The following is a 17,948-nucleotide window of genomic DNA, read 5'->3' as shown; positions in this document are numbered from 1 at the left end:
TTTCTCATCATCATCATCATCGGATGACGTTTTTTTTCTTTTTGGTAATTTGAAACTAAATCACTAAACCGTGAAATATGTTATTCTTCAAATAAATTTTTCATCGATTTTTGTTATGATTACAAATCATTTGTATATGTGGTTCGAGATTCTATTCTGTTTTTAAATTAACAATGTCCCTTTTTTTTTGTTTTCAAAGAGTTACTATCGATCGATAGATAGATTCACTTGAATGTATTCATGCAAACAAATAAAAATGAAACATTTTGAAAATATTCGATCGAACCTTTTGATTTTGTTCGATTTCGAATGTTTCGAAAAAAAATGCTCAGAATTTTCTCATTTTTTTCAGAACATGATGCGACATCTCGTATCGAATTTATACATTACAGCATTTTATTCGATTGAGCAGCCATATATTTCCTGCATTTTTCAAAACAAAATTTTCCAATAATGATGATAATTAAAATCATACGATTTTTGATACCCTGAACCAAACCAAACGAAAAATGATAAATGAAAATAAATTGATAAAAAACACATGTTCTGTGTTGAATCAAAATTCTGTCAATCAAAATGCAAAAAAATTGTAATTAAAACCCTGACATATATTGATAAATGCATCGGTTTTTTTTTGTTGTTGTTGTTACAATCATTGCCAGATGAATAAGCAAAATAATTAATAATATGAAATCCGAAATTCCCAAATCTAATCAATCAATCAATATGGATGATTGGTTTCGTAGTTATCGTATCACGGCTGAACGAATCATATTTAAACATTTGCTATTTCACCAGCGAATGGCATTCAGCATATATCCTTCATCATCCGATCGTATAAAAGCAAAAAAAAACATTTCAAAATTGTTTTAAAATTTTCATAAAATATAATGAAACTAATCATCATAACAATTCTTCTTTTTGTGACGCCATTATGGGCTCATACATTAGAGATGCCTACAACAACCGCAATGCACAATGCAGGTAATTATTATTGTATTTTCAGTTTTCTTTTCATTATCATCATCATTTTATTCTATTTTATAGAAAATATGAAAATGAATTGCCCCGAAAATGAAGAATATCATGAATGTGGTACTGCATGTCCGGATACCTGTGCAAATAAAGATGAAGTTAGACCATGTATTATGGTCTGTAGATCTGGTTGTTTCTGTCAAAAAGGATTCGTACGTTCCGGTGTAAGCCAAAGTAATAAATCACTTGGACATTGTGTTTCGCTTGGAGAATGTGAAAATATTTTGAAAAATCAAAGCAATTAATCATCAACAACTGAATATTCTGAACAATATTTCATTCGAATTTTGAAAAAAAGTGACATTCAATTATCATGGATATACTATTGCCATCTATCAACCAAAAAAAAAAACATTAACAACTTCAAATTCATGCAATAGATGGCGATATTGTTTTTTTATTCAAAAAAAAAATGAAATTACTGATTTTACTAAAATTTTTTTATTATTTTTTTTTATTACAAAAAAAAACTAATTTTACAAACTAATTGGAAAAAAAATTCATGAATGAGTATAGAATGATGATGAGAGATGAAATATAGAATGTATCATTATAAATAATCGGCTGCAGTTAATAGATCATTGAATGGTACCAAAACATATCCATCGTTTTCGTTATTATAAAATGATGGTGAAAGATTCAAATAATCCGAAATTGGAAATTGTTCGGTTGTTGCAAATTGATCAGAATGTTCGATACTCGTTGGATAATTTATCATGTTATCGTTATTGGCCGATAAAGTTGAAATGGGCATCGGTAAAAAATTCTGTAATTCAAATTGCGATCTTGTTGTCTGTATAGATTGGGATTGTTGCGTTTGCAGTGCTTCTAATTCTGTTCCGGGCTTTATCATTGGCTGTTCATACTGTTTTGACAATATATTTAAAAATTTTGGATTATTAATTGTTGTGATCTTACTCAATTCAATTTCTGGCACAGCAGATTGGCTGTACCGATGGCTTTCCATCATATGATATCCATCAGCATCCGGTTTTACGAATGTCATCATTTGTTCCGAAGCAGCAGGAATATTTATGACAGTACCACGATTTTCATGTCGATAAACAGAAAGATCTTTACCTATTGGTTGATTACTCGAAGAAATTTGTGAAATTTTATGATACATTGTTGTTTGTGAATCCTGTACTGGTACCGAAGAGCTTTCATATTTTTCACCTTGTGAATTTTCATAATAATCGGATGATGGTGATGCTGGCGGTGCTTGATATACTTGATCAGAATCAGCATCAGCAGGTAGATAAATAACACGATGACTAACATGATGTTGTGGTTCTTCAACACTTCGACTAAACGTTTCATGTTCAGTTGGTGGTGACGAATATTGATGTGGTTCAGCTTGATAATTATAATGATCATTATGTTGATTACTATAATGATCTTGTTGATAATTATAATATTGTTCTTGTGGATATGTATGTTGATATTGTTCATAATCTGTTGGTCCATGATATTGAGTTTCATCATTGTTTTCACTTGGTGCATATATTGCCTTATGACTTGTAGAACTTTTATATGGAGATTTTTTCGATGTTGTTTCATAATAAGGAACATCAGTGGATGGAAGTTTATAATATTTTGGTGCACCATATTTGGGTGGTCCATATTTGGGTGGTCCATATTTTGGCGGACCATATTTTGGTGGACCATATTTTTTCGGTGGACCATAACCATATGGTTTCATCGGCGGATATGATGGTGGTGAATATGATGGTGGCGAATATGATGGTGGTGGTGGATAAGCAGGCGCTTTTGGAACACCAAGTTCAAGTCTTGTCCCACCTGAAATTATTATTAATGATTAAATCAATCAAAGTTTAAGGAATAACAGTATTTACCTTCATAGTCGGGTGGCTTTGGTGGGCCACCTGGTTTTTCAATTTCAACACTTGCTTCAATTTTCATAGCAGCTAACAAAAGAATAAATGAATAATTAGAATAAAATGATAATTAGATATATACAGGCGACGTCTATATTCCATTACAAAGAATTTTTTGTTTTGGACTTACTTTGTTTTATAGTTGGTGGAGCTATTATTATCATCATTTTAAATGAATAAATTTTTCACCCAAAGAATAAAGATATCAACAAACAAACAACAACGAACATGATAATAAATTGAAAAAAAAAGCATAAATAATTGAATGTAAAAAAGAACAATTTTATTTCAAAAAAAAACAAACTAACCATATCCACCATAACCTCCATATGGATTTGCATTTATTGTATGAATTAAACAAAATCCAACGGATAAAACAATGAACCATTTTTTCGTTGTTGATGATGATGATGACATTGTGATAGGCAGGTATTTCATGCAGAGATGTTTGTTTGTTTGGTTGTCAAATTTTTCTTTTTTGAAAAAAACAAAGTCAAAATTTTTTTTATCGTTACAAGATCACGGGAAAAAACTGAAAAAAAAATGAATCAAAATAATTTTCATGCGTTGAACTTTTATATATGACCAGGTAATATCATCATGATGATCATATAAGGAAAATCAATGATAGGGATTTTTGTTTTGTTGAAAAAAAGTTTAACAAAACGGAAATTGAATTAATCAATTTTTTCTTGTTTTTTGTGCAAAGTTGAGAGCTTTCTTCTTTTTAACACTGTTAATCACATTTGCTTGCCACGGATGATAATGATTAATCAAAAAAAACAAAATAATTTACTTGCTGTTCATCTTGAAGAGAAATAAGTTTGAAACATTTTCTTAAAAGTTTCAAATGGGTAGTGACTAACGTTACCGAGACATTGGAAAATTAATACTTTTTTTCCCGTATTTCTTGCTTGCAAAGGAAGTATTTGAATATATTAAATCCGAACATATAGATAGATAGAGAAATTGAAATTTATATACTGCGGACATATGCTGCGGTCATGGACTTGTCTTGTTAATGTCATGGAACAAAATCAAGATCTTATTTCGTATCATAGAAGGAAACGAAAACAAACTGAAAACAAACAAAAAAACTTAATGAAAATTAAGCGAAACAAATGTCAATTGGTTAGGATACCTATGTCGGATGACTCTTCTTCCTCGTTTTTTTTTGCCCCGTTACATCATTCAACAGTTTTTAAAAAAATGATTTTCGGTTCATAATGTTCGATCGATGTACTAAATATACACGACATCATCAGTCAATCGAATGATAACGAAAAATGAAAATCAATTTAATTTCCTGTTGATATTTTTTCATTTTGTTTGTTGATCATTCCATGACCTTATCCAATAATAATAATAATATTGATTGAATATCAATCGATTTGTTACAGATATGACATTTTTTTTTCTTCATTACTTTTCATGTCTAAATCTTTAATTCTGTTTATCACAGCGAGTAAATTTTTAATAATCTTTCAATCCGATATGAGATCATTCAAATTCAAGAAAATGATAAACACATATTTTGATTTATGGTGAAAATCAAATGCTATGCACGTTTTTTTTAAAAAAAAAACAAACTTTCTTTCCATTACGGCATGAAAAAAGTGAAAAACGAGTAGAAAATCAAAATCAGATCAAACACGGAAATTACTAACTGACTGCTACTTACCGCCATGATGTTCGACGATGATGATCATCATCAAATGTCTAAATAAATGGATGTTTCAAGTTATATGCCCAAATGTATGTATGTTTTCAAACTGTTTAGTTTGATCAGATTTTAATCGATTCAAATCGATTTTTTGGCTGTATATAAGGCCAAAATTATCTTCATCATCTCGACATCAAAATCCGAGCTGCGTCATATGTTTATTCGAAAAAAAAATAACGAAATAACGTCATATATTGTCGTTCACCTGTCATTTCGAATGTTCGATTTTTTTGTTGTTGTTCGATTTCGTTCGATTTTTGTTTACATTTTTTATTCTTTGTAATCACATTAATCATTTATTCATTTGTTACAAATAGATAATTATTATGGAATTTTTGTTTCATTGGCCATCATTTTATTATTAGGTAATACAATTTTTCTTATGATCATTATTTGATTTTGTTGAAATCGAAAATATTATGAAATGAAAGAGAAATGAAAAACAGTTTATAATCATAATAATCAATCGGGTAATTTTTCGTTTTTTTTTCTTTCCAAAACAAAAAATCATCATCGTGATTATAATCGAATGAGAAGAAGAAAAGAAAATCGAAAATCACAAACTTACTTTCGCACGAAACAACAGATTGGCGCCAGCAAGACAATAATAATCATCATCATTTCACCTGAAATGACCAATATATTCGTGAAAATTTAATTATAACAGCAATTTTGTTTCGTTTTTTTTTGGGCGAGAAAATCACTTGTCGATGATTACTGTTATGAGCACATAGCCTAAAATAATGGATTTGAACACATCCAGGGATTATGATGATGATTTTAAGTGATCGAAACAATGTACGCCTTTTGATGATCGGTTTTTTCAAAAAAAATATATCATTAAATTAACTTAGTTTAGTTTATTTTCCTTTCACCAATTTACTTTCGATAGCCAATAATCAATTTTTTGTTTCCACTTTTTTTTCAATCGATCGATCACATTTACTATGGAAAAAATGTGTCCATTACATTACTGCCGTCACTATGTACGTTTTGTTATCGGTAAGTTTTCCTTTCCTTTTATAATTAAAATTAATGGTTTTTATGATTGATTTTTTTTTTTGAAAAAGCAATAATGATTGATTTTTTTGAAACAATAATGAATGAATATCAAAGTAAATTCATTAACATCATTTATTTTATCATTATCAATCAGAAAAATATTTGATCAAAACAAACAAATCATAAAATCTAACCTTGTAAGAATTGACAATTTCGACAGCCAATAGAGTGGAATAAAATATAAATTACAACGCCGACACACCGAATTTTTCCATTCAAAAAAAAATTGCCATTATTTTTTGATTCTATTATTATCATTATTCGGAGGAAAAAAACCTGCCAAAAATTGTTCTTCGAACCTAAATTCAAAACAAACACATTTATCTAATTCATTAGGATGTCAACTTTTTTTTTGCCAAACAAACAAAACAAATGGACAAAATATTATTCCGACACTATTTCGACACAAACGACAATACAATAATCTGATGATGATGATGATGATGATAATGGTCATTATATTTTCTATATTTTGATAATAATTTTTGAATGAAATGAATTGAATTGAATGGCTAATGGATCTTTTCTTTTCTTTTTTTTTGTATTCCAAATGAATGCGGAATGAAAAACTTTAAAGCAAAAAAAAATCTGATTCCATTATCATTGTGATCCAATTTTTTTTGTTGTTGTTCCTCAAAAGATTATCTTAATGGATCATTATGATCACACTACCACGACCACCACCACCACCATAAATATAGGGAAAACAATGTTCAATTGATCATTAAATTTCATATTTTTTGTTCAACAGAACTATTAATAACCTGTGTGTTTATTTTGTTCATGAATTCTAAAGAATTAAACAATTACACAACGACGACGACGACAATTGGCTTTATATTTCGTATCAGATGTGTCATTTTTTCAATTCAAAGAAAGAAAAAATTTTGACATTTTCTTTCTTATTGAATTCAATTCATTTATTTATCATTCATGCATCATGGATTGTGTATAACCATTTTTATCGCCTGTATTTCAGGTAACAATTGTTTGTTTGTTTTGCTTTTTTGGATTGTCAAGTTGTTGTTTTGGTTAATCATTATGATTCGGATATTGTACAGAAGAAACATCAAAAAAACAGAAACAGAATGATGATAAATGATTTTTTCCTTCTATAGAAAAAACTGATGATGCTAAAATAAGTTCATTTTTTTATAAGAAAAATATGTGGGAGAAATATAATTTCGGGTAACTTTTGATAGATTTATATGAAATAACCCAAACAAACAAACAAACCACTGACAGGTGAATGTAACGGAACAAACAATAATAAATGTCATCAATGATGTGTGTATGAGAACCAAAATCCGAAAAAATTATTCGCCCAAATTATTCGTTTTTTGATCAAATTAAAATTTTTGGTTCATCTTTTTTTCCTATTGTTGTTCGTGTGTGTGTGAAATCTTTTCTTTCTGGTCATATTTCTTTTCTCGTAAAATTTCTTTTGGGTATCAACCAAATATGATGACAGGAAAATAAAACTGAAAAACATCCTAAAATTAGTTGGTCAGTAGTGTATTCATTAGTTTTCATTTGTCACAATTTTTTTTCTGTTTCCATTCTTGAAATATTCTCACAATTACTACTACTGCTTGTTTTTTTCACATTGATTTTTGCCATGACAGTCAGTCAGTCTACTGTTGAAGCAAAAAATATGAATAATGAATGTTAATTAATGAAGATGAAAGTTTCTTCAAATCACATGACAATTTATTGTATCACTTTATAGTGATCAGTAGTAGTTTATCATCACTGGAAATCATTTTTATGTTGTTGTTGTTGTGACACACAATGTCCACATCTACCTAATTTATGCCTATTTCAAGATGTTTCTTTTTTTTGATGCAAAGACAACTGGTGCAACCATAGAAAGAAAGAAATTAGAAAGTTTTTCATTTGAATCATTAAAAATTTGAATACGACAATCGCATATACAAAAAAATATCAAAATTAGTTTCTCAGTTACGCACACTGGTTGGTTGGTTGATTAGACAGACATAACAACAATAGTAAAATTATGCTTTCAGGTAGAAAAAAAATGTCATCATCATCATCATCACTACCAGGGAAACCAATTGTCGTTGTTGAATGAAATTAAATTTCCGACACTGTGTATTCACTTTTTATAAATAAATTTTCATATTTTTTTTTTTTGATTTATGTTTTCGTTTTCGTTTCTGAATTATCATCATTGTCATTAGAAATTTTTCTTTTGTGTGATACGTTGTTGTCGTCGTAGTTGTCTTAAAGAAGACAAAAACCACAATGAAAAGAAAAGGAAAAAAAGAAAGAAAATCGGAAAGAGTTGGACATCACTTTTTTTGGGTATACGACGATATACACAAATTGACAATCAAGATTAATTTCCATTTTTCTTTTTCTTCATTGAAAAGAGGATGGTGGTGATAATTTTTTATGCGAAAAATACAAGTTGAAGGATTTCTGTTTCGTTTTTTCTATTTAGAACCATCAAGACAATGCAACAACATCAAGGTAGTTTACAATAGCCATTTTGACAATTCTAAAAATAATAATAAGCTAAGCTAATTAACCAAATAAAGTCAGCAAAACAAAAACAAACGAATTGAAATTTGCATGTAGAAAAAAACCTACACACGAAAATTTAGACAAACGAACGATTTTTTCTTCTGCAGAAAATGTTATCAAATTCAAGTTTTTCATTACGTAAAAATTATTATTCGTTAAAATCGATATTTGTATTGATTTTCATTTTATCTTTTGAAACGAAATGAAATAAATCCTGAGATTTGAAATTCAATTTCGTCATTCTATTTCTGCCCCCGATAGAAAACAAAACCAAAGAAATCTTTTTTTCTTCTTTTCTTTTGTTTCACATTGACATTGTTCACAAATATTCATAGCCATCATCATTATTGATGCTAAAATGGTTTTTTTTTATTTTCTCCGAAAATAAAACAATTGAAACAATTTAGTCATCATTGAAATCACACACACATTTCTTTCAAACAATGTGTCTGTGTGTTGACTGTGTGTTTGATAATCGAATAATTCTTAAATGTAATAAGAAAAAATGGATACAAATGAAAAAAGCAAAATAGAAATTTGAAATCATTATTGCTGGAATAGTTTTTTGTTTTTTGGGTGTGTTTTCGATTGCCATCATTACTTTGAAAAATTTTTTTTTGGCCAGCGATAATGGCGTGTGTATGGCTTGTGAACCGGTGTTAGTTTTAAGGCGATGTCGATTGTGATGATGGTGGAAAGTTGTTATTAATTTCTTCTCACGAATTTTTTGCTTGGTTTTTTTCTTGGTTAATGATGTTTCGGGCATCTTGTTTGTATGTCTGTCTGTTTTTTTTTCTTTTCTTATTTAACGTGACATCCAGTAAACTTGTCAATTTTCCTCCCTCTCTCTCTCTCTCTCTCTCTCTCTCTCTCTCTCTCTCTCTCGATATCCACTGTTATTTTTTTTCTGGTTGTCAAATCTGTGGCTTGTATCCAGTGATAGGCAAAACTGATTCCGAATTTCATAAAAATGTAAAATAATGATAAGGATGTTTGAATGCGATGATCACAGTAATCATCATCATCATCATCTGTAATGATGAGGAATATTTCCAGATAAAATTTCAACAAAGTTTTGAAAAGGAAAACACAAAAACAGAAACGAAACGAAAAAAATTATGTTCCAAAAATAGAAAACATCGTCACAATGATCCATGTTACTCAACGATGATGATGATGACGGGCTTGACCCGTTATGGCCGACATCCATCCACACTGAATAAAAATATGAATGTAGTAATCACTTTCAAAATCAACTTTAGTTGCTACCGAATTATATTTTGGTGAAATTTTCAACCATATTTTTTTCCTTTCAAAAAACTGATGATGATCAACCCCTGTGTGATAATTTGACATTCTGTTCATCATCATCATCATCGATACACATTATTAATAAATATTTTTATCTCATCATCAATTCTGGATTTTTTTTTCATTTCAATATTTGAAAGGGTTATCATTATCATTATTAACAATTTTCCATTTTCTCAGATTTCTCTGAAGAAATGGTAAAAATAACAACAACAGATAATTGATATGTCAATTTGATGGTTTTTGGTATATAATTCGGATGTTCCTTCCTTTGAAATTGACTAATTTTACCGAATCAATTCTTCAATCATAGTGATTATGATGATTATGAGGATAATATAAATAACCTTTTTAAAAAAAAACAGAAAGAATTCTTTATTGATTTTATACTGTATAATTTTCATTTTCATATTTTTTGTTTTGTTTTGTTTCATTTTTCTTTTATATCAAGTTCGGTTTTTTTCAACCGTTTGTTTGTTTGTTTGTTTGTTTTTCATGGAAAAATCTTTTAAGTTTTTTTTCACCGATTATGATGATGATTATAATGATGATGATGATGATGGAATAACGGCAGCCAGTCGACAAGAATAGAAATTTCAATTTTTTTGTTGTTGTTGTTGTTATCACTATCACTATATGATTATGATGTTTGTGGCCCGTTTTTCTTTTCTTTTTCTACTTGATGATGATTAACATCATGTTGATTTGTTTCGCATTAAATTCATGCATATTAAATGGGCAACATTTGCACACACACACATCAATGATTTTCCTTGGACATTCCAACAGCTATGATAGATTATTCATTTTTTCTGTTTTCTCCAAGATTCCAAAGCCATTAATTATTCAAATAAACACTTGAAAAAACTAAAAAACTTCAACTTTATTGTCCCGGTGGTAAGCAACACGTGTTCAACAACAAATTCTTTGTTGTTTAATTGATTTTCAAAAAAACATCAAAGATTCTGTACAACAAAACTATTGCAGTATTTTAAACATTTGAAGGTTAACAAAATTCAAATAGCCAAGATGATCAAGTTGATGATGATATTTTTTATTTTTTTGATTAAAATATTACCATGGTGAACATTGAATGTATCATTTTTGTTCAATTGGATTGTTTTGTTTTTTTTTTTGGGAAAAATGTGTGAAAATCATATATGAAAACCATATGAGTGAATAATGTTATGTTGAAGAAAAATGGATGGATCATTTTCGTGATTAGATTAGTTTTTTTTGATAAATGTGATGTGATGGGCTTGTCTTTAACATCATCATAATCATCATCATAATAATCATCAACGATGTTCAAGTTATTTAAATTATAAAATGTTGTTGTTGTTGGCTTGTCATCAGTGCATATATATGATAACGGAGTTACGTAATTCCAAGTTTATGTGTGTGTGTGAGTGTTTGTATCTTTATTAATTGGTTTGTAACAGACAAACAACAAACAAGAACAAAAAACATAGTGATCCAATAAATTTTCTATAATGAAAAAAGATAAATTACTAAAGTAAATTTCTAACACACACACACAAAAAAATGGCGTATATTTACAGTGAAAGTTGTATACAAATTTCCAATTTGTTAAGTATAAAGTGTTTTTCAACTGGTCAAACGATAATCATATAGTCATTGTTTTTTTCATATGGAAATTTTTTGATGGATGAGAGGAATGAATGTAGATTGTTTTCGATGTTCATTTGTTTGACCATTATAATGATATATCCATTTTTTTTTCAATTACTCCCACAACAAAAACATCAACAACAACTACCTGTTGATGATGATGATGATGATGATGATAAACCTTGAATTCAAAATGTTTGAATATTCATTTATCATCATAGACAGATTTTTTTTTTTGTGTGTTTGTTTGTGTTTGTATTTGATTTTATCAATGCAAACAGAAAACAGAAAGAATCATTAATTAATTTTTTTTTTCAAGAAATTAAAAAAAAAATTTTTGAAAAACAACAAATATTTCATCAACAAGCATATGCTCATTTGACCATCGTGATAATTACTTTGAAAAATTAAACGATTGATGATGATAATGATGATAATGAATCGAGTGAAAAAAAGTACGAGTTTTTTTGAACAATCCAAAGCAAAATTGACCACATTGATAAGATAAATCAAAATCGAAAAAAAAATTAATGAAAAAAAAACTAATAATTTATATTCGATGATGGCTTTCATCATTTTTTTTCTGTTCATTTTCTGGCCACGATCATCAGAAGCGAGAAATCTTAATTGCAAACTTGATTTTTCTTGATTTTTTTCTTCTTCTTTCGTTAAGTAAACCATCATTATCATTTAGCATCATCATCATCATCATTATCATTATCATTATCATTTAGCCATGACAATGATTTCACAGAATTTTGTTTGTTTTGTTTAAAAAAAAGAATGTACTTAATGGACAACAACAACGATGATAATGATTATGGCAAAAAAACCTATTGGTAATGGCAACCAAAAAAAAAAAAAAAAAAAAAAATTAACCAGAAGCAATATTCAAACAAAGTGAGAGAAAAAAAACAATGACATAATCAAATGTACCTACACTTTTATTATCAAATCAGTGAAGGCATTCATTTCTGAATTTCGGTTCGACCTTGTCACACATATATTGTTCAACAAGAACAAACACTGAAAAATGGAAAAAAATAGCGATCTATGACATAACCATAATGGACGATGGCCTTTATCAAAAAAATGTTTATAAACGTCAATTTGGTTATGAGATATTTTTTTCCGGTCACAAAAATTTTTAAAAACGAACAAACGAACGAAACATATACCGACAAATGATTTGTTATTTTATTGTATATATCGGATGCTGCTTTTGATTTCTTTTTTTGCTCTATTCAAATGTCAGAATGTAATGAAATGAAAAAAAATTCGACATATCCTCATCGACCGGTTACATTTTCAAATTTTTTCCCCTTCCTCCCCCATTTTTATCTGGTATTTTTATAAAATAAATTTTTATATCTGTCCTTGATACGTAAAGAGTGTTTTGATAAATGAAATGAAATAACTGAAATTCAACAACAACAACGTGTTTCGGTTAATGTTTTGCTCCAGTTGCGATCCATTATTAATCAAAAAAAGAAAAGAAAAAAAATTTCATTTATTCAGTTATCATCGAAATGAAATGAAATGAACAAAATTGTCGTTTAATTTCATATTAAAAAAATAAATTTCCAAATCAAGAAAACTTTTAAAAAAAAAAATTAAAATCAAGGTATTTTTAAATAAAGGGGCAAGAAATTTCTTTTTACTACTGAGGTATTGCTTCATAGAAATCTTTTTTTTTCTGATTTTTTTTTCGAAAAACATTCACACAATATTGATTGGACGATGACGATGATAAATATTTTCATGTAATTTTTGTTCAAAATAAAAATGATCATTAATTGACATTCATCATGTGTGTGTGTATGTTTTAATCCTATTGTGTTTTTTTTGGATCGTGGATAACACAAAAATTCCATGATATTAACATGGATTTTCTATAATGGATTTCTGATCGATTGATGATGATGATGATGAATAGCATCATTTTTCACACAGATTTCATTCATTAAATAAATTTTGTGTTTGCTTTTTGTCAAACATAATCCAGGAATTTATGTAATGACCAAAAATGTATGTACAGCAAAAGGGATTAGCCATGATACAATTGATCCTGATTGACTTTTTTTTTCTATTTTTCTCACCATTTTTTCTGACTTAACAAAATGTTATAAAGGTATAAATTATATTTTGTGTAGGGGGAAATTTATATTCCTTAATATACACAAAAACACACACAAGCAACATTCATTGACTGAAAAAAAATGCTGAATAAATTGTCAAAGCAAAAAATTGTTTCTTGCCATTTTGTTTAATCTATTCAATCTTTACTTTTTTTGATGATGGACAATGTGACTTGGTTTTCTTTTTTTTTCGCTATTATTCAACTGGTGTGCGTGCACGTTGAATATTATGATAATGATGATGATGATGATGATGATTATAGTATTATATAAAACTTAGATAACAACAGAAAAAAAAATAAAATATTGTTTCCATCATTAACATCCAAAAATGGACAAAAAAAAACTTTTTTGTGTGTGATGTTGAATCGTTGTAATAAAAATTGAATGAATAGAATAACCAACCAACCAAAATAAACATTAAAAGATGGGAAAAATACCTAAAACATTCTACAATAATAGAAAAACGTTTTTTTTAAAAAACGGTTAAAGATTCGTTTAAGATACCGAAAAAATATAATAATAATAAAATGAATTATCTCATCATCATCATCATTATCATTATAAATTTTAATTGTATATACCTTTAATATACATCTATGGATCTATGGATGTGTGTCAGTATGTTTTAGGCTAAATTTTGTTTGGTTTTGGTCGGGTTACACCATTACAATCGAGGATCAACCGGTAGTTGATGATGACTGAAATAATGCATTTAGCATCCATTGGATTCTCACATGGTTACAGTTTTTTTTCTGTTGTTGTTAAAAAGAGAAAGAAAATATCGAGCAAGAGAGAGAGATGAATTTTGTTTTCTATTTCCATCGTTATGACCAATATTCATTTATAATATAAATAAAAGAGAGAAAGAGAAAATGGACAATGTTGGATTGTTGTTTTTTTTTGAATGGTGAATATGAAACACCCAAACACACACCGCATAAAGAGTTTAGAAGAAGAAAAATGAAAATGATGTTCATAACACAAACAATGATCATAGTGTAAGATATCGTGTAGAAATACAAATAATAGAAATTTTTGATGATAAATTTCTTCTGAATGAATTGTTTGATGTTCAGTGATGTTCTGTACATCGATGCTTCTTGTCATGGATGTGAAAAATTTGAAAAATTTTATTTGAATTCATTTCAAAATGTGAAACAAGTGTTTGTATATGGACCAATGTTTTCCTTTTAAAAAAAATTTCAATGTTTATTCATTGTACAATCAATGAGAATCATTAATGAAAAGAATTTCTTTTGATTCTTTTGAATTTTTATCATCTTCTTATGGTTCTTTGTGTGTCTTGTTTTGCTTTTCTTTTTCATCAAGGGCTAATTTTTGTTTTTTTCCAATCGTCGTGAAACATATATTTTTCTTTCATCAATGATGAGGATTTGTTGTTTTTGTTTTCGTTTGGCTGTTTTTTATTGATGCAATAAAAGTGTTTGATTCATTTATTGAAAATCATGATGTTTTAAATGAAAATCAATTCAATTCGTGAATGTGTTGTAATCGTTTTTTCCCCTTTGCTTTTTTTTTCTATTCATTAAATCAAATTTTGAACACATTTCATACAAAATGTATTATCATCATCATCATCCAAATACAAATGATCATCAACATCGCCGACGTCAATCAAATCAATTCAAAATGGATCAATTATTTTGTTCATCATTAAAAAATCAAAAAACAAATAATTCAATAATCATAAAATATTTGTCAATATTATTATTAATGTTTTCATTATTTTCAACAAAAAATCTATTCGTACAAAGTTTTCGACCATACAATTATTATGCACCGCATCAATATCCTGAAACTGGACCATTATCATATAAGTAAGCATTTTCAAACATCACACAGATATTTTTGTTACAAGAAAAGATTTATTATCATATAAAACCCGTGGATGATAAACAAATTAAAATCGACACTAAAAAACATTGATTAGATTAACAAAAGGTTTATTGATTAATTGTTTTTTGTTTTGTTTCGAAAAGAAAAATCATTAACTTTGTTGTTCTGAAATTCTATATTTGAACAACAACAACAAAAAAATTGTCCGAAAAAACGAAAGCAACAAACTACTGATTCGTGACCGAAAAATTTCATTTTTTTTGTCTGTCGATTGTTAGAATCTCTTCAAATAACAATAACAACAACGAAAACAGAAAACTATGGCCTGCATTGAAATTTTTTTTTTGATGATCTATTAGAGACTGAATTATAAAGTCAATCACACATAATCATTATTATTATTTTTGTGTGTTTCATTCTAAATTGGCACGTGCTTTTTTTCTCCACTTAGGATCAAATTAAAATAAAATGTTTGATGAACATACAAAACATTCATTCATTATTTCTATTGAAAAGAATTAGCTTTTTTGCCTATTCAGAATCATTTCCTAGTCTAGAAAAAAGTTTTTAAAAAACATAATTAACATCATCAATAATCATTATTGAACAATCAATATTAATTTCATTTCATTTTTTTCTGATAAATTAGCTTTCCATTGATTAAAGCATTTCGTGGTGAATTAACACCGAATAATATGCTTTCACAGGCAACACATTTATGTGAAGGTGCATTAATGGGTCCTAGTTCACTTGTTGTTTATCAACATTATCTTTATACTGGAACGATTGGCGGTGGTATTTATCGTTGTAATCTTGAAACTGGTAATGCAACAAGAATTGTTAAAGTTGCCAATGAATTATGTCGTACAAAATATTGGGATGCATCATTATGTGGTCGACCGCTTGGAATACGTGTTGATCGTTCGGGAAATCTTTATTTTATCGATGCTTATTTAGGTTTACATCAGATTAGTTTTTATGGTGCTAATCAACAACGATTACGTGTAAAACGTTTACTTTCACCTGATCAAGTTGGATCAAGATATATGACACATTTAGCATTGGATGAAGGTGGTGGAGCAAATGGCGGTATTATATTCTATATAACTATTGCTAGTACTCGTCATGATTTAAATGAATGGCCAAGAATGATATTAGAACCTGATCGTTCCGGTCGTGTTGTACGTTTCGATATGGATCTTAATCAAACAGAAATTTTAATGCAAGGTTTATGGTATCCATCAAGTGTTCAATTATCGGACGATCGAACATCAATTTTGGTAGTAGAATTCACTGCCAGACGTGTTGTAAGACATTATATCCGAGGTAATATTTTTATTTTATCAACAAAATATAAAAAAATTTCACGTAAATTTCATTTTTTTTCTACAGGTCCTCAACGTGGTAAAACAGAAACATGGATACAAAATTTACCTGGCGAAGGTGAACATCTTATTAGAAGTTTAGATAAATATCAAGAAACATATTGGCTTCCCGTAGTGAATGCACGTAATGTATCATCACCTTCAATGATTGATTGGCTAAGTGATAAACCATGGATTCGTGAAGAGATTATGCAAAATTTTACTGCACTTGGACAAAAAATTGAAATGCTTGGTGCTAAATGGACAAACTCTAATCTTGAAAGATTAGGATTTCGATTAAAAAATTTACATTTCTTTTATGATGAAGCACTATCAAATGATTATGGTATGGTTTTAGAATTAGATTCTAATGGTCGATTATTAGGATCATTACATTCAATTGATGGCAGTAATTTTAGATTATCTGAAGTTGTCGAAGGACCAACAGAAAATCCATATGAACGTGTATTGTATATTGGTTCTTATTCTAATCCATACATATTGAAATTAACGATACCAAATTTTACACAAGATTATCAACAAAAAAATAAACAAATTATCAGTAATAATAAAATAACCGAAAATGGTGTAGATTTTAGTCTATTACCATATGGAAGTACAAGACGTGCTATTGCTACAAATTTGGATGGTACAAATACAATAAGTCTGGATGATGATAATAAGGCCATTTTTATTAACGCACCATCATCATCATCATCATCATCATCGACATCAACATTGAATCGTAGATTACGAAAAGATGCTACAAGATATAGTAGTAGTACATAGATAAGATGATGATGTCATTGTCATTAATCTCAAATCCCAATGATCAATCATTCATTCATTCATAATAATGATGATAATGGACTTTTTGTTCCAAGTTTTTTTCAACAACAACAAAATGGTGACGACGACCTCATCTCACAAACAATAACTACACACACACATTGCATTTAATTACCATAGATTTCATTATCTTGAATTTTTTCTTCATATTTTTCATATTTTGATTTTTGCACATCAACTTTATTTCAAATTAATTTGTTTTGTTTTTTTGCAACATTAATCATTCAAGTCAGATAAAGATAGAAACAAAATAAAAATGATTCTACAGTGAAATATTGACATTAAACAAAAAAACAAAACATAATGAATGATAATGAATAACAACGAACTTTTTTTTAAATAAAAAAGTTCTTAATGATAATCAACACACACACCGAGACACATCTATATACATGCCATGAAATTGTATATAATCTTTTTTTTTCTTCTCCAATCTTGAATCAAACAATTCATTTTATTTCATTTTTTTCAAATAAACGAATTTTTTTTTCTTTAAAATGTCTGAATTTCTGTGAAAAAATATGATTAT

General features: G+C 28.2%; 3 protein-coding genes and 1 long non-coding RNA gene across 11 annotated transcripts; 2 read left to right on the top strand and 2 right to left on the bottom strand.

Annotated features, from left to right (window-relative positions):
* The first annotated feature begins 795 nt into the window (after window positions 1-795).
* Window positions 796-1,522, top strand: LOC113794561 (chymotrypsin-elastase inhibitor ixodidin-like). Its single transcript, XM_027344680.2, has 2 exons — window positions 796-984; window positions 1,048-1,522. Exons 1-2 carry the CDS (start codon window positions 891-893, stop codon window positions 1,278-1,280), a joined length of 327 nt encoding a protein of 108 aa, XP_027200481.2. The 5' UTR covers window positions 796-890; the 3' UTR covers window positions 1,281-1,522.
* LOC113794602 (uncharacterized) lies at window positions 1,454-4,793 on the bottom strand. 6 transcript variants are annotated; one of them, XR_012846416.1, is made up of 7 exons: window positions 4,615-4,792; window positions 3,242-3,406; window positions 3,064-3,084; window positions 2,892-2,963; window positions 1,954-2,835; window positions 1,809-1,900; window positions 1,754-1,772 (listed from the first exon to the last, which is right to left on the bottom strand). XR_012846416.1 is itself a non-coding variant. In XM_027344734.2 (6 exons), the coding sequence occupies exons 1-6, from the start codon at window positions 4,643-4,645 to the stop codon at window positions 1,586-1,588; spliced, it is 1,503 nt and encodes a 500-aa protein (XP_027200535.2). In that variant the 5' UTR covers window positions 4,646-4,793; the 3' UTR covers window positions 1,454-1,585. The 6 variants fall into 6 exon arrangements, 5 of the variants coding, with proteins under 5 accessions (XP_027200535.2, XP_075677269.1, XP_027200527.2 ...); XM_027344734.2 differs by having other exon boundaries at window positions 1,454-1,772; window positions 1,809-2,835; window positions 4,615-4,793; XM_027344741.2 differs by having other exon boundaries at window positions 1,760-1,900.
* Window positions 4,794-5,224: 431 nt separating this feature from the next.
* LOC142645269 (uncharacterized) lies at window positions 5,225-6,076 on the bottom strand. Of its 2 annotated transcripts, XR_012846418.1 has the most exons (3): window positions 5,853-6,076; window positions 5,540-5,673; window positions 5,225-5,460 (listed from the first exon to the last, which is right to left on the bottom strand). It is a non-coding gene; the product is annotated as an uncharacterized LOC142645269 (long non-coding RNA). The 2 variants fall into 2 exon arrangements; XR_012846417.1 differs by having other exon boundaries at window positions 5,225-5,673.
* On the top strand, window positions 5,324-17,917 carry LOC113788589 (adipocyte plasma membrane-associated protein-like). Of its 2 annotated transcripts, XM_075821153.1 has the most exons (5): window positions 5,324-5,454; window positions 5,549-5,658; window positions 15,125-15,187; window positions 15,856-16,532; window positions 16,599-17,917. In XM_075821153.1, exons 1-5 carry the CDS (start codon window positions 5,425-5,427, stop codon window positions 17,357-17,359), a joined length of 1,641 nt encoding a protein of 546 aa, XP_075677268.1. In that variant the 5' UTR covers window positions 5,324-5,424; the 3' UTR covers window positions 17,360-17,917. The 2 variants fall into 2 exon arrangements, with proteins under 2 accessions (XP_075677268.1, XP_027193854.2); XM_027338053.2 differs by lacking the exons at window positions 5,324-5,454; window positions 5,549-5,658 and having other exon boundaries at window positions 14,404-15,187.
* The last annotated feature ends 31 nt before the right edge of the window (window positions 17,918-17,948 follow it).

The sequence above is a fragment of the Dermatophagoides pteronyssinus genome, unplaced genomic scaffold (genome assembly GCF_027571235.1).
Source record: "Dermatophagoides pteronyssinus isolate colony J.1.1.1.1 unplaced genomic scaffold, Derpt_VIB-CSIC_2022.12 sq0009, whole genome shotgun sequence".
Classification (NCBI taxonomy): Eukaryota; Metazoa; Arthropoda; class Arachnida; order Sarcoptiformes; family Pyroglyphidae; genus Dermatophagoides; species Dermatophagoides pteronyssinus.
The sequence above is the reverse complement of the archived record's forward strand: the minus strand, read 5'-3'. Positions and strand labels throughout refer to the sequence as shown.